Source organism: Lampetra fluviatilis, chromosome 1 (genome assembly GCF_964198595.1).
Source record: "Lampetra fluviatilis chromosome 1, kcLamFluv1.1, whole genome shotgun sequence".
In the NCBI taxonomy this organism is placed as follows: domain Eukaryota; kingdom Metazoa; phylum Chordata; class Hyperoartia; order Petromyzontiformes; family Petromyzontidae; genus Lampetra; species Lampetra fluviatilis.
Genome location: NC_136275.1, coordinates 15079569 through 15093339, shown reverse-complemented (window position 1 = coordinate 15093339; position 13771 = coordinate 15079569). Strand labels below are relative to the sequence as shown.

The 13771-nt window shown below is 47.1% G+C and overlaps 1 protein-coding gene across 6 annotated transcripts in view; it reads right to left on the bottom strand.

Annotated features, from left to right (window-relative positions):
• The window catches only part of LOC144933004 (thrombospondin type-1 domain-containing protein 7A-like), a 576967-nt gene that overhangs the window by 470338 nt on the left and 92858 nt on the right, over window positions 1-13771 (bottom strand). For 2 of the 6 annotated variants that reach the window (XM_078857430.1, XM_078857475.1), the window contains exons 2-3: window positions 3564-3626; window positions 848-2686 (exon numbers count right to left, since the gene is read on the bottom strand). In XM_078857430.1, the coding sequence (XP_078713556.1) occupies window positions 848-1451 (604 nt within the window). In that variant the 5' untranslated portion in view covers window positions 1452-2686; window positions 3564-3626. Of the gene's footprint in view, window positions 1-847; window positions 2687-3563; window positions 3630-13771 lie in introns of all 6 variants that reach the window. The other 4 variants (XM_078857465.1, XM_078857447.1, XM_078857438.1 and 1 more) reach the window with 3 other exon arrangements.

Here is a 13771-nt window from a genome sequence, read left to right as displayed (position 1 = left end):
GATGTAATCAGGTCCCTTTATCCTTTTCCATCCATGCAAAATCCAGATATCTTTCTCTCTTAAGATCCCTCTCATAATCTACAGGTAATTTCAGACACTCAATTCACCTATTTTTGGGCTCACTACTTTGTTTATATCTAATAATGAACAAAATTTTATTCTTTTAAATGTTTGGTTTACTCTAATCACTTTTACGTGTCAACGTAATGTAGCTCATCATCCAATGTAGACATCGCGGGCTTGGTAGTGTTGCTTAAGGGAGATTATTCAGTGTCGTTTTCAATGCCGTTTCTATTTGCAAATCTGGATCAGTGAAATCTTTTAAAATACATTTAAGTTTCAGAATTGTCGGTGTGTGTCGTGGCAAGGTTGTGCTTGTATGATTGGTGGGAGAGCGTGCTATTTGTGTACATCTCACATGTATCACTTGGCTTCAACACTGCCAGCACTATTTTATACCTTGACCATAGTTGACAGCATGTGCGTCACATGCACACACATTATATATTTTTAAAAAATATGAAACATACGTTTTTATAATAATTTTCCAGTTTTAGGTGTTTCACTTTTGAATGCTGTACTCTATCAAGTTCACTTGAGGTATAAATTAACAGATTCATTAAATACCATAAAATTACAACCGATTTAGTTCCAATTTCATTGCCTTAAAACATACAAACATGTATAGGACAATCCTTATGTCCTTATTGAAAATCGTAATTTAACATTGATTTTTTCCCACTGAACACTAATAACCATAAGCACTCTCGCTGAGCCTTTAGGTGTTATATATTTTTAAAAATAATTGTTTGAGTTCTGGGTCTGACAGTGCCGCTTTGTGACTCACCATTCATCCATAGCTTGGGGGAGCTCTGCGTTGGGGGGCCAAGTGCAGAGGCCAGGGGCAGCAGAGCGAAGACTGTAGCCAACACGAGCAATGGGGAACATAGCGACGGTGGCAGCAACAGCGGAGGTGGCATAGCGTGGTGAGAGGCACGAGCCACTCTGGGGGGGCTCCCAGGCCCGCTCGATCGCTGTGCCCCCATCGACAGAGCCGCCGTGGGCCTCACGGTGGTGCCCAGGCTTGCGCGGTGGCTGGGACGAGCGGCGTCGGATGGTGCAGTCCCATCGGGCGCGTATGTGGCAAGCGTGGCGGAGAGCGAGGGTGGTGGTTGTATGGCCGGCACAGCAGGGCAGCCAGGGCAGTGAGGCCAACAGACACAATGCTCTGTGGTATCCCAAGGCCACGGAAAGGCGGTGTCTGTTCCCAGATTTAAAGAAACAACCGTGGTTATTCTGTTAATTTGGAAACTCACGTGCATCTCGTATCGGGGCCGTCTGTTAACGCGTGGAGTGACAGATGTTGGTCCAATGGCAAATAAGCAGGCACGTTTGGTGTTGTGACGACAATGCAGATGTATCCCAGCTTTAAAAAAAAATCCGAGCTCCATGTTGGCCCAATGCAGATGTCAGGTTGTAGTCCACTTGTCTCCCGTAAGCCTCCATGGTACGTCAAAGCAGCAGTTACGGCCAGTACATGAGGAACGCAGATAATCCCCGGCTTAGCTGTGCATCTTGTATATGTGGGAAAGAAGCAGCGGCAAATGATGAGCATGGCCGGGTCAAAATTACTCAATCTCCCTCTTCCTGATCAAACTCCCGAAAAGGAAATCACAACCCTCACAGCTGGAGGAGGAGACAAGAATGTGACATGTTGAGCAAGATGTGTCTCCTCCACCCCCCACCCCCGGTTCAAAACACATTTGTCCTTAAAGTCTCCGTCACGCACTCCGGCACCAGGCAGGTACACATGTACAGGGAGAGGGAAGCGCCTTCAGGACATTCTAGCCAGGCTCCCTGCAGGTGATGCTGCTGCCTCCATCAAGTAAGCAAAGTGGCTTCACACTGTTTACCACATTCCATTCAGTGTGCTGGCACAGTTCGTCCAACGTTCCTATCGCTGCGTACATTCCATCATATATAAATGTGTGCACGCGTCTTCAAGGATTATTACTTGCAGAGTTAGATGGCTGCAAATACATATTTGGTTTCGGGTTTGCATATGAAAACTTTAATGACGTATGAATTTGTAATCCAAATAACAAGCCCAATAATAGTCATTGCACTCTATATAAATATAGAGATTTTTTTGTTATACAGTGGATAGGAATGGAAAATCGTAGCAATATTTGATGTATTTTGCAAGCAGCAAAGGAGTATTTTGTAATGAGTTGATGTTGTGATGAGGGCTGACGTCAAAGTCATTCAGAGGTGCTCGTGTGTTGAGCTGGAACCACCGGACGATACGGTGAGCTGTACCTAGACAGAGCCATCCACCGCGGAGTTGGTGGAAGTGGGATTGTGGGCAGGGAATAGATCTCCCGGCTTGCACTAGTTATCCATGCACTGTTTCAAGCATTCCCTCCACCTCCCCTCATCAGACGGCAGGGCTGGCATCGGAGGCACAAAAATAAATTATATGCTTTCATTCCCAGACACTTTACTATTTTGCGGAGCATGCTGTGATTGTAGTCAGCTTCCACATGAAAGGGTAACGGAGCGCGTGTATCAGGCAACACGTCGTCGTGTCCCCAAAAGCGCAATCTCAGCGTGGAACCTTCATTCACAATGGGCTTGGGTTTCACCTAAGAAACAAAGGAAAGGAGCGCGTGTCGAGGTGTGAGGGCTGGTGGAAGAAGAGGCAGAGGCACAGGGGTGACAAAGGGGGAGTGTGGACACATCAAAGCAAATATCAGTTGATTGGAGTCTCAAAATAAAGGTGACTCAGTATGCACATAATAAACCCATTTAAGAACACGGCAGGGCAATGGAGAGAAACACTGAGAATGACATTGAGAAACTTCTGTTCTCAATTTCCTTCACATTATGAAACACACATTCCCCATGTTTTCAGCAGCAACTCTCTGTAGTTTGTACAAACCCTCAGCAGCCCTTTACACGGATGAGTACAAAGGTAGCTCAAACCACAGCGTAATATTTGCTTCAGTGGCCTGACCTCTCTGCTGCCCCAATCGTGCCCTCATCTCATTGCCCTTCATTTTGACCACCCCGGAGGTATGTACGTTTTGTACGGATTTTTCAAATAGCATCAGCAAACCCTCCCTCCTCCAGGCCTTCATCAATCACTTATGGCTACACCCCAGCACAGCATCTCTAACCCTTCCATCTCCCTCCCACACCTCTCTCCTCCCCCCATCTACACACTCCCCCCAAGTATCCCCTGATCATTCTCATTTGCTGCACACTTCATCTGAGTCATAGAAATCACCACATTCCCATTTGTCTTATTTAAATTCATGAATTACCGATTTAGTATATTCATATTAACTTAGTACTGTAGAAGATATGCCATTGTGATAGTATCTCTTTTGCATGGCAGACCTAAAGTGGTTTCTTTATTTCGTACCATGTGAAAGCCGCTTGTTTTCCTCTGCATGAAAACATTAAAGCAACACACGCAAGCAATGCAAACACAAGAGCTCTGCTCGACAAATACAATGTGAAATATTCATACACAAATAAATCTGTGACCTCATACGCACCATAAGGAAAGTTAATTTAGGTTTTTCCATTAACTTCACATATCTGCAGGTTCCAGGAAGGCGCTGCTGGAAAAAGAGGTGGTTTAATAAGACATTGACTCCCAATGGCATGAGGCATGCTGCTAAGCAAGCACACCTAGTATCACGGATTAATCCAACATGCTAAACCCGAACTTGAATCGCGGGAGTAAACATAGGAAAGCAGCATCACGTGCAACCCGCATACATGACTGTGTCAATCTGACCTGGGCAGCAGATGACTTAATGCTACGATAGAGTGCACCAGGTTAATACGGATCAAAGCAATGAATTCGGAGATAGTCTGTGGGTCTACAATATAGGCGAAGTATTGGGCAGTAACTTGGTCTGATGTTCGCTGTTCAAATCTAGTGGCCCACCCTGGTTAATATTGCTGGTGTACTAATTGTAAAAATACGCGCCATCTTCTTGACAGTGGAAGTTAGAGATCCCTTGATGTAACTTGCAAGAGTAGGCCAATGTGTGCAGGCTTCATGGTCCAAAATTTCCAAAGAATGTATTAACTGCAAATAATTAAATTGGAATTATACAAAGCATCTTCTTGGTTCTTTCGGTAAAGAACCAAGAAGATGAATCCCTGCAGTCACGAAAGCTTTAAATCGAAATATACAAAGCAGTCATTGCTCCTGACTAAGAATACCTGCCTGGACCTTCCTGAAAGAGAGTCATGAGGCTAAGTGAGTTTAATCTGGAAAAACAAGTGTAATTATGACGATAATAATTAAATAATCGATGATATCTTTAGATTTACTCTAAATTGCCCAGATTTCTTTTGTGAATTTGCCCTGTCTATATGAACAATGGCCATGCAAACACAAGGATGTGCCCTAAAGTTCCCATCAAAAGCACTGGCCTCTGTAATTACAACATCGAAAAAAAAATCTGAATAATCCAGGTGCTGGCATGGTAGAATGGTTAGGACATTGTATTTTCAATCCCAAAGTACACCAGTTTAATTTCCTGGTGTGGCAGCTAAAACGATGGTGCAAGTTTATTGAATCCTCCTGCCTCTGTCCACTTAGCAGTACAAATGGGTATGCCACAGTTAGTCGATCGGCAGGTCATGTGTGGTAGGTTTAAGTGTGGTTACTCCCACCTCCTTCCATGAAGTTTGGTCAACCAAAGTACCCTCCAGAGGGATTCTCAAGAGGGGCTCGGTTGCACTCTCGCTGCAGTGGCACGAGAAAGCAATTTCAGGACCGCACCAGACCTTTGCAAATTATTCAGAACATATACATCGGACCTTTTAGAGTACAGTGAAGGTTATATGCCTGAATATGGGCAGAAAAAAGGTGCACTGCAAAGCCACCAGTCGGCCTCATGACCAGGCCATTCATGTGAAACCTGTCATCTTGTACCCCAGGCCCTTTGTGGCATCTCTGGTAAGCAACACTGTTGTCAGCACCGTAATCGGCTGGCTATGGCCTCAAAAAGCAGAATTTATAAACACAATTATCCTGACCCTAATGCATGCATATTGAGAGGTTGCATGTTCTCTCCGAAGTTGCGTGGATTGTTCTCTAGGTCCTCCGGTTTTTCCCTCCAAATTTAGAATCACGCATTTATATTATTTGGCTGCTATACATTTCCACATGATAAGCCACTACGTTGAGGTATAATTTGTGGCCAGGTCGTGTCTGAAAAAGAGTTAATTACTCAGTGGGCTTTACCAGATGAAATAAATATAGTTTATAGTTTAGTGTTAACTCCTTCTCCGTCCAGCTTTCTACAACCTGAATCTGCCCACCTCTCTCCCTCCTCCTTCTCATCATTCCCCTCTTAAGCTTCCTCCTGTCCTCCCCACCTACCTCGACCTCGCCCACCTCCCTTTCTCACATCCTCCCCAGTCCCCTCCCTTTCTCCCTCTTCAATTTCTCTGCAAATGTCAGGGGGCCAAGGTCAGGCCTTTAATTTGCGCCCAGGGTTTGCGGGCAGACACAGGCAAGGAGCGCGCGCCTCCTTGGTTGCATGGCGAGGCTCGCAGGCCTGTGGGGTCGCCCACCACTAATGTAATCGAGTGTGCACTCGCAAATAAAGTGTGCTTTACATGAAATAGCCCAAAAAACATTCAATAATCCCACTGCACAAAGCGATTCAATCCATGCAGCGTGACATGGAAGGACATGCACTACGTAAGCCAATGCTGTATTTTGTGTCGCGTAATTTTTTGGGAGCGGAATGTAGGGAGCAGTGGTTAATGCACTGCCTTATAAAGCTGGCGACTTGAGTTTAATTCCAGGTCAATGATAACATTCATGGCGAGTGGTTATTTAAACTGGCCCTGAGCACTCCTCACAGCCTCCACTTCTACAACCAGTATTGATCAGTGGTGAAGTATGGCCAAAAAATCAACGTGAATGGCATGGCGTGGCAAGGGCCTTCACCCAGCAACAGCGAACTGACAAAGGAATGTCAATAATTAATATTTTTGAGACGAAAAATATCTGATGAGCCCACAAGGTCAATGAATTAAGCACCCGTGTACATAAGACTACCAAACTACAACACTCCTGTTTTACGAATGATACACTGCCGAGTTACATGTATTTATGTCAGCACTTCTTTGGCATGAGTAAGCATTTCTGAGATGTTTAAAACTCCCTCCGATTCATGTAACTTATCAATATGATGTGACTAATCAACGCAATAACCTAAATGGCACGGCAAGACACCACACTTTGCTGCCACCGCTTTTCACAGTCCACTATGTACCTGACGAGCTGGGTTTGGAGTTTGCATGTTCTCTCCCCGTGGTCACGTAGATTATTCTCCGGGTCCTCCGCTTTTCCCATCCACATTTAGAAACATGTGTTAGAGTATTTGGCTGCTATACATTTCCACGTGATTAGCCACTTCGTCGAGCTCTCAATTTGTTGCTAGGTCGCTTCTGAAAAAGAGCTGTATAGCTCAGTGGGCCTTACCTTGTAAAATAACGTAGTTTAGTTTAATGATTTCTTATATGGTCTTAAACTTTTGTTCCAGGCACTATTCTGATTTGAGAAGAGAACTTTGAAAGTAACTGTGAATTGATTTCAATGTATTCACGATGTCAGATTAGACCGCATGTATTTTATTCAGTCGAATTTTTGTGAAAAGGTTTACATTTTACTTCAGAAATCAAGGCATCTCGTTACTTTACATTGCCCTTTGCATTTGTTTCACGCCAATAACCAGTCTTGCGACAAAATGCTGCTGGGTGAAGGTCTTTCTTCAATGGCGGTGAAGAGCTGAATGCCCTTTGTAAGGTGTGGATGCAGGAGAGGGGCATACATTATATAATAGAGAGGGTATCAGGGGTGTATAATGCTTCTCTCTCTAGCACATGAATCGCACCATGTCTCAAATAAAACCAGGCAATTGTGCTCGCTATACTTAAAGAATCAGTGCCATGCCTGACCACCTTTGTCCCACCAGGTACACATTGCACAGTGAGTTGAGCTATTTGAAGATTAGTGAGGGCTCAATTTGTAATTATATGGATTCGAAGGATTGAGGTATTCAGGTAGCTGGAAATTCAAGAGAGTCCTAACTGATGATGAAATTGTCACGTGACCGTATTAGTCACATATGAGAATCATCTCTTACATGAGTTAACTTTTCTAGTCATATCACCTTCACCAGCCATAGTTAATCCACTGCTAGTTGACAGTTTATCTAAGCTAACACCACTTATCGTGATCCAACAGTACAGCTATCCATCCAGCACTCCATCTCCTCGGTAGATGTTCACTTGGATGCGTTCCATTCTTTGGCTACCACTTTGTTATATTCTTGACCATTGTCCACCATCCCTTCAAGCGACATATCCTTTCCAAGCCCTTTTACTAAAGAGTTTGGATCATGTAATTAGCCTGTGTATGCTCTCTATTCCATGTGTCCCTCTTTCTGTCTCTCAATGTAATTCCAAGCATGAATATCTCCAAACTTCATCGTGCACTTTTACATTTTTGATCACTATTTTTTTTTATTCATGACCATGTGTCTGAACCTTATGTCGTAGCAGGTAGTGCACGCTGATTAAAAACGTTGTTTTTTCGGCCACATTGGTGTGCTACTTTTCAATATCAAGTTCCGCTTTCCCAAAGCACTCCAACCTGCTCTCATCCACCTTTTGAGTTCATTTCTTTCATTCCGGTCCACCTTCATTAGCCATCTCAAGTACACACTGCTGTGTTTTCCAGTTGCATTTCCTTCGAGAGATGACTCAACGTTGTTTCACGACCTTGTTGTTTGCTAGTATTTATCCTGAGTCTAATTTTGCAGCCTCCTTCAACCAGAAGGAAAATTATGAGGTTAAAAAATAAACATCATCAGGTCCGTAAAGCATTTAATTGTAGGTTACAGTATTACCAAATATTTAGATTGTCTTGTCAAATGTAATATATTACATTGAGACCTCCTTTGCCAGTAGCAAGATATAGTACTAGGTTTTTACCATATTATCTGTCACCAAAACTGACACTTTTATACAAGGGATCATGTTAGCAATAACCACAACACAAGCAGTCAAAATGCAAACAAAAAGAAACAACTCTGATAATGATATGCACTGTCCTTGAAATTGATTGATCCACACCCGAGACGGTTTTTCTTAGAGCCTAATCTCCACTGGTGTTGGACCAGATGACGCCAAAATGCGTACAACTCAAAAACAGCGCACTCTCAGAGTATAGAGAGCTCGGGGTAAGCATTTACATTATGAAACCTCCTTTGCCAGTAGCAAGATATAGTAATAGGTTTTTACCCTTTTATCTGGCACTGATAGTGCACTGTTTTTGAGTTGTACGCCTTTTGGCGTCATCTGGTCCAACCTGCTCCTGCATGCTCGCTACACCAGCAGGGTGGCGACCATCGGGGTGCAGACGATCAGCGGAGGGAGTGGCCGGGTCGTCTGCTACAACTGCAGCCTGCCGGGGCACGTCCAATTGGGCTGTCGGGTTCCTCGACGGCGGCCCCCGGGACGTCCACCTTCCTACGACTCCCTGCTTACTAAGGCGAGTCGCGGCGCACTCCACACTCAGTCCCGGGGTTCACTTCACCCATTGGAGGGTCCGATTTGCGTCGGGGTCGCAAATCGGATGCTCCGTGTTTTGCCGCCAATGGCGGATCATTGGGTATTATTGGACGGATAATGGGTGAGTTGTGTATCGCCGATGTCAAGTTGTCGGGCCATGTTTTGGTTTCTGTGGCCCTAGCCATCCCGTGTTTGCATAGGACTGATTTTCTAGGCAAGATGCCCCTGAAGATTTTTGTTGATCAGGGCTGTTTGGAATTGCTGTTGGGATGGCGTATGGCATTTCTCCCGTCACCAACCCGAATGTCTTCCGCTAACGCTACGGTGCAGGCTATTGCCAAAGAGTGCGGATTCCGCCCGGCGCACAAATGTTAGTGCCCTTCCGGTTTCGAAGACTGCTCGATGTGCGCTCTGCGGGAGAGGGTATCGTTTTGGGGCCCTCCAATAAACTTAATTGCGGTATGTCGCTCGTTGCAGCTCTGACATTGGTGTCCCAGGACCAGCAACCTTTCATTCAGGTTTTTAATGCCGGGCCGGACACAATGGTCATTCAGGAGGGTACCGTGCTGGCACATGTGTCGTCAGCATGTCCAGAGAAGGACGTTGTGGGAAGTGTTGGGGTCGGCGCTCAGGCTCGTGGTCCCCGGGATGTAGACGAAGGCTGGATTGAAAAACTTTGCTCCGAGAGCGGCGATTTATCTAAGGGACAAATGGGGAAGCTGCGAGCACTCTTGCGTAAGCAAATTTGATATTGGCCGCACGTCTCTTTTGAGCCACCATATTGATACGGGCGATGCTGCCCCGATCCGGCTAAATCCTTACCACTTGAGCCCAGACGAAAAGGAACATGTTCGTGTGGTGGTTGATGAGATGATGGCCACATACATCATCTCGCCATCCACCAGTCCATGGGGTGCCCTGATTGTGCTTGTCAAGAAGCATGATGGCAGCTTGCGATTTTGTGTTGATTTCCGCAAGTTTAATAAGGTTTCCATTGCGGATGCATAACCCTTGCCTCGTATGGATGATTCACTGAACACCCTGACGGGAGCGCAGTTCTTTTGGACCCTTGACTTTCTATAGGGATTTTGGCTGTTGCCACTTGATGAGGCTTCCAAGCCCAATACGGCCTTTTGTACGCCGCAAGGGTTATTCGAATTTAACCGGCTCCCTATGGGCCTCCACTCCGTGCCGGCCATGTTTCAAAGACTAATGGAGCTGGTTTTAGCGGGCCTCCAGTGGGATTCATGCCTGATATATTTGGATGACGTTATTGTTTTCAGTCGTACGTTCAATGAACATTTGGATCACCTTCGGGCTGTTTTCCTTAAGATGCGTGCGGCCGACCTAAAATTTTAACTGCAGAATTGTCACCTCCTCCAAAAATCGGTTCGATATTTGGGCCACATAGTTAGCGAATCGGGTATCACGACGGACCCAGAGAAGACGGCGTGTGTCCAGACGTGGCCGGCCCCCACCTCGGCGAGTGAGGTGTGCAGTTTTATCGGCTTTGCATCCTATTATTGCCGATTTTTTGCCAGCTTCGCGTCGATTGCTAAGCCTCTCCATGCCTTTACTTATTGGGGGGAGGAGGAGGAACCCGTGTTCCGCTCCATTCGCGATGGGCTGGTCAACGCCCCTCCCCTGTGTTATCCAGATTTTTCATTACCATTTGTCTTGGATACGGACGCCAGTCATACCGACATTGGAGCGGTATTATCGCAGGTTGTCAACGACGTGCAGCACGTGGTCGCGTATGGTAGCAGGGTGCTTTCTCCGGCCGAGCAGCGGTATTGCATTACGCGCCGGGAATTGTTAGCCATGGTAGTTTGTGCAACAATATTGGCCTTATCTGTACGGCAGGCATTTCGTGGTGCCCCCCAACCATGCAGCGCTCCAATATGCGCTGCGTGTGGATTAGCCCTCGCCAATTATCACGCTGGCTTGAAATCCTGCAGGATTTTTCATTCCGTGTTACATATCGCAAAGGTTCTCGCCACACGAACGCCGACGCCCTGTCGCGATTGCCCACGGGCAGAGGGTATGCATGCTTTTCGGGTTCCGGAGTCGACTTCCCCCCCCACCCCCTCTCTCTCGTTGCGTCCGCAGCGGACACGATGGGCAGGTCGGGCGACGTCCCGGCCGCACAAGATGCGGTAATTGGGTTGGACAACGAGGTGTGGGGATGCCTGCAGGTGGAAGATGCGTCTTTACTTAAGTTGCGATGGCGAGTCAGGGAGGCCGCCGGTAACGCTGCTCCATGAGGTATCACCTCGGTTGTCCTGCAGGGGGGCTGCTCATGCACTGGGATGGGGGATTAGGCCGGTATGCTATTGTTGTCCCTACTGCTCTGCGTGGCGAGGTTGTTTGGGCTTTACATAAACGTCTGTTACATCTGGGTGTGCAAAAAACACTGGCCGCGCTCAAATTCGATTTTTACTGGCCAGCCATGGCCTCGGATGTCGAAAATTTGCTTCAAGGTTGCGTACAATGTGCACGGCGGAAGCCACCGGTGAAATCTTGTTTCCCTCCCCTGCAATCCATTCAGCTTGTTGCCCTCGATATTCTCGGACCGTTTCCAACTTCTGTGCGAGGGAACAGATACTTGCTTGTGGGCGTTGAGTATTTCTCGCGCTGGCCTATGGCCTGGCCGCTCCCGAATCAATCGGCTGTAACTGTGACCAAGGCATTTCTTAATGGCTATGTCCTGGATAAGGGTGCCCCCGAGCACCTCTTGACCGATCAAGGTAAAAACTTTTCCTCCAAACTGCTGCGTGAGGTTTGCAATTTTCTGGGGATGAAGAAGGTGCACATGTCACCATACCACCCGCAGACGGATGGCATCGTCGAAAGCCTAAATAGGATGCTGAGCTCCATGTTGAGCCACCTGGTTAGCGAGTCGCAGCTCGATTGGGACTTGCATGTCCCTGCGGTTCTCGCTGCCTACAGGATGGCCCCTCACACGTCCATCGGCTACTCTCCCTTCTTTTTGATGTATGGACGGGAATATGTTCCTCCCATCAATGTGCAGTTGCAGGCCGCGCCGGCCGTGAAAGTGTAAAAAATTTCGGATTCCATTTAAGGACACCAGTCCTCAGGAGAGTGTTTCTGTCCTCGCACGCGGCTGCTCGGGTTGGCCTCGCGTGCTCCGGACGTGGAAGACCCGACAGTCCGGCCTACTGCTCTTCGTGAGGAGCTGGCTTCGTCGGGTCGATTACTATTCCCCCCGGGCCTTCCAGAGCGGACGGGCCCAGCCCCCCTGGAGGCCCGGCATCGCAAATTCGTTCAAAGACTCGTGTTGCATGATCCCCGCACGCTGCACACTCGTGTGAGTCGTGGTGAGTATTTGGCTGATCCTGCTCGCCATTGAGCTCACGAGCGTTGTTACACATTGTGGGTGGGAGATCTTGATTGCGGGGACCCGGTATGTCACGGTTGTTGTTGGTTAATTGTTCGGTGTTACTTTTTTCTTCTTCAGTTTATACCTGTACAGGTGGGTTTGGGTATTTATTGGTTGTTCTGTTATTGTTGGAGCACACGTTGCGTTGTGTTGTATATATATGTTCGTCAGTTGCTTGATTAAGGGGGAGTTGGCAGCCGGGACGGCTGAGTGCTACGGAGGGGGGGGGGGGGGTGATGTCGTGACTGGGTATGTCACTGTGTGGTGCCGGGCCTGCGAGGCCACGGCAGGAGGTATACTGTTGTGTGTACACCCCAGGCAAGGGGTGTAGTACCAGCCCTAGTGGGAGCTTGGGTGAGCGCTGATTAAGCATGGCGGCACCACATACAGTGTGCGGTGCGGGCTCCCGTTGAGAGAGTAAGAGAGTGTCAGCCAGCTAGGGTTACGCTGGGGGCATGATAGTCTGGCTGACCTGGGGACACGTGCCCGGATGATACTGGAGGGGAGCCACCGGTGGAGGTGGGCCAATGGATGGTGACATGGTCCGGGCAGAACTCTTGACCCTTCGGGCAAGGGTGAGAGAGATCGAGAAGGTCGGCAGGGCGAGAGGCGGAGCCAGCCCCAGCCTGGCCCGATATAAGGGGGCCCTGAGGGGCTCGGGGTTCTTACTGTTTGAGAGGCAGGAGATCCACGTCCAGCTTGAAGAAGCCCCCAGCCACGCGGTCCAGGACACAGCTCATGGTCCGGACCGGGATCACAAACCCGTCGAGGAGTTTCGCCGTAGCGTGGTTAGTTCGGTGGTCACCACCCTAGAGTATGTTGTGTTCAGTGGCGGCTGGTGATATTTATTTTTGGGGGGGCGCATTTTTTTTTTATTTTATTGAGGGGGCAAATAAATATAAAGCAGTACCAAAAACCATTTTGACTACTTGAATATAAATTTTGATGATCTTTAGTTACATTTCAGACCAAAAGAAGTACCAAAAAGCATGTTTCCTACTTGAACATAAATGTTTCTCTTTTATATACATTTCAGACCAAAGTACCAAAAAGCATGTTTCCTACTTGAACATAAAAACGTTAGTTTCATGCTATTATCAATATGGCTGCGGCTACTTTCATGACGTTTGCATTTGTCAGAGAGATGTTTGAGGTCTCTTACCCCCGTCGTTGTCCACAAAACTTCAGTGCCGACACTTTGAAATAAAAGACAGGGAAAACAAAAAAAAGAATTGCTAACATCACATCCAGCCAGCCACCTTCGTTTCTCATAACAAGCGCGGGTGAAGCTTCGTGTGTAGCTTCGTCCTCTGTCACTGGCCTGCTGCTGGATTTGTAAATCGGGTTGGTCCGGTCCGAGATCCTTTATCTTTTTTATTTCTTCCAGCGAAAGCCTTGTGAAAGGGTTTTTTTGTAAATAAATTACAGAATTTGGATGAACTGCTGCCATTGTTTACACAAAAAAATTTGATCAGCCTAGCAAGTGTCGAAGTGGTGTCGCCTGCGCACTCGCAGTAGTGGCCCAGAGCGTAAATTTGAATGACAGGTGACGAGAACCAATCAGATTGGATAAAATAACATGTATCCAATTCTGATTGGCCAGGGACGCAACGACTTGCGCCCCGAGGAGAATCTTTAAGAAACCAATTAGAGACCAGCTTCAGGTCACATGCTGTCCGAAAATTTAAAGTCTCACATAGACATCCATTTGTCCGGCGCCCCGCATGAAACACATTGAAAAACATAGAAAATAGT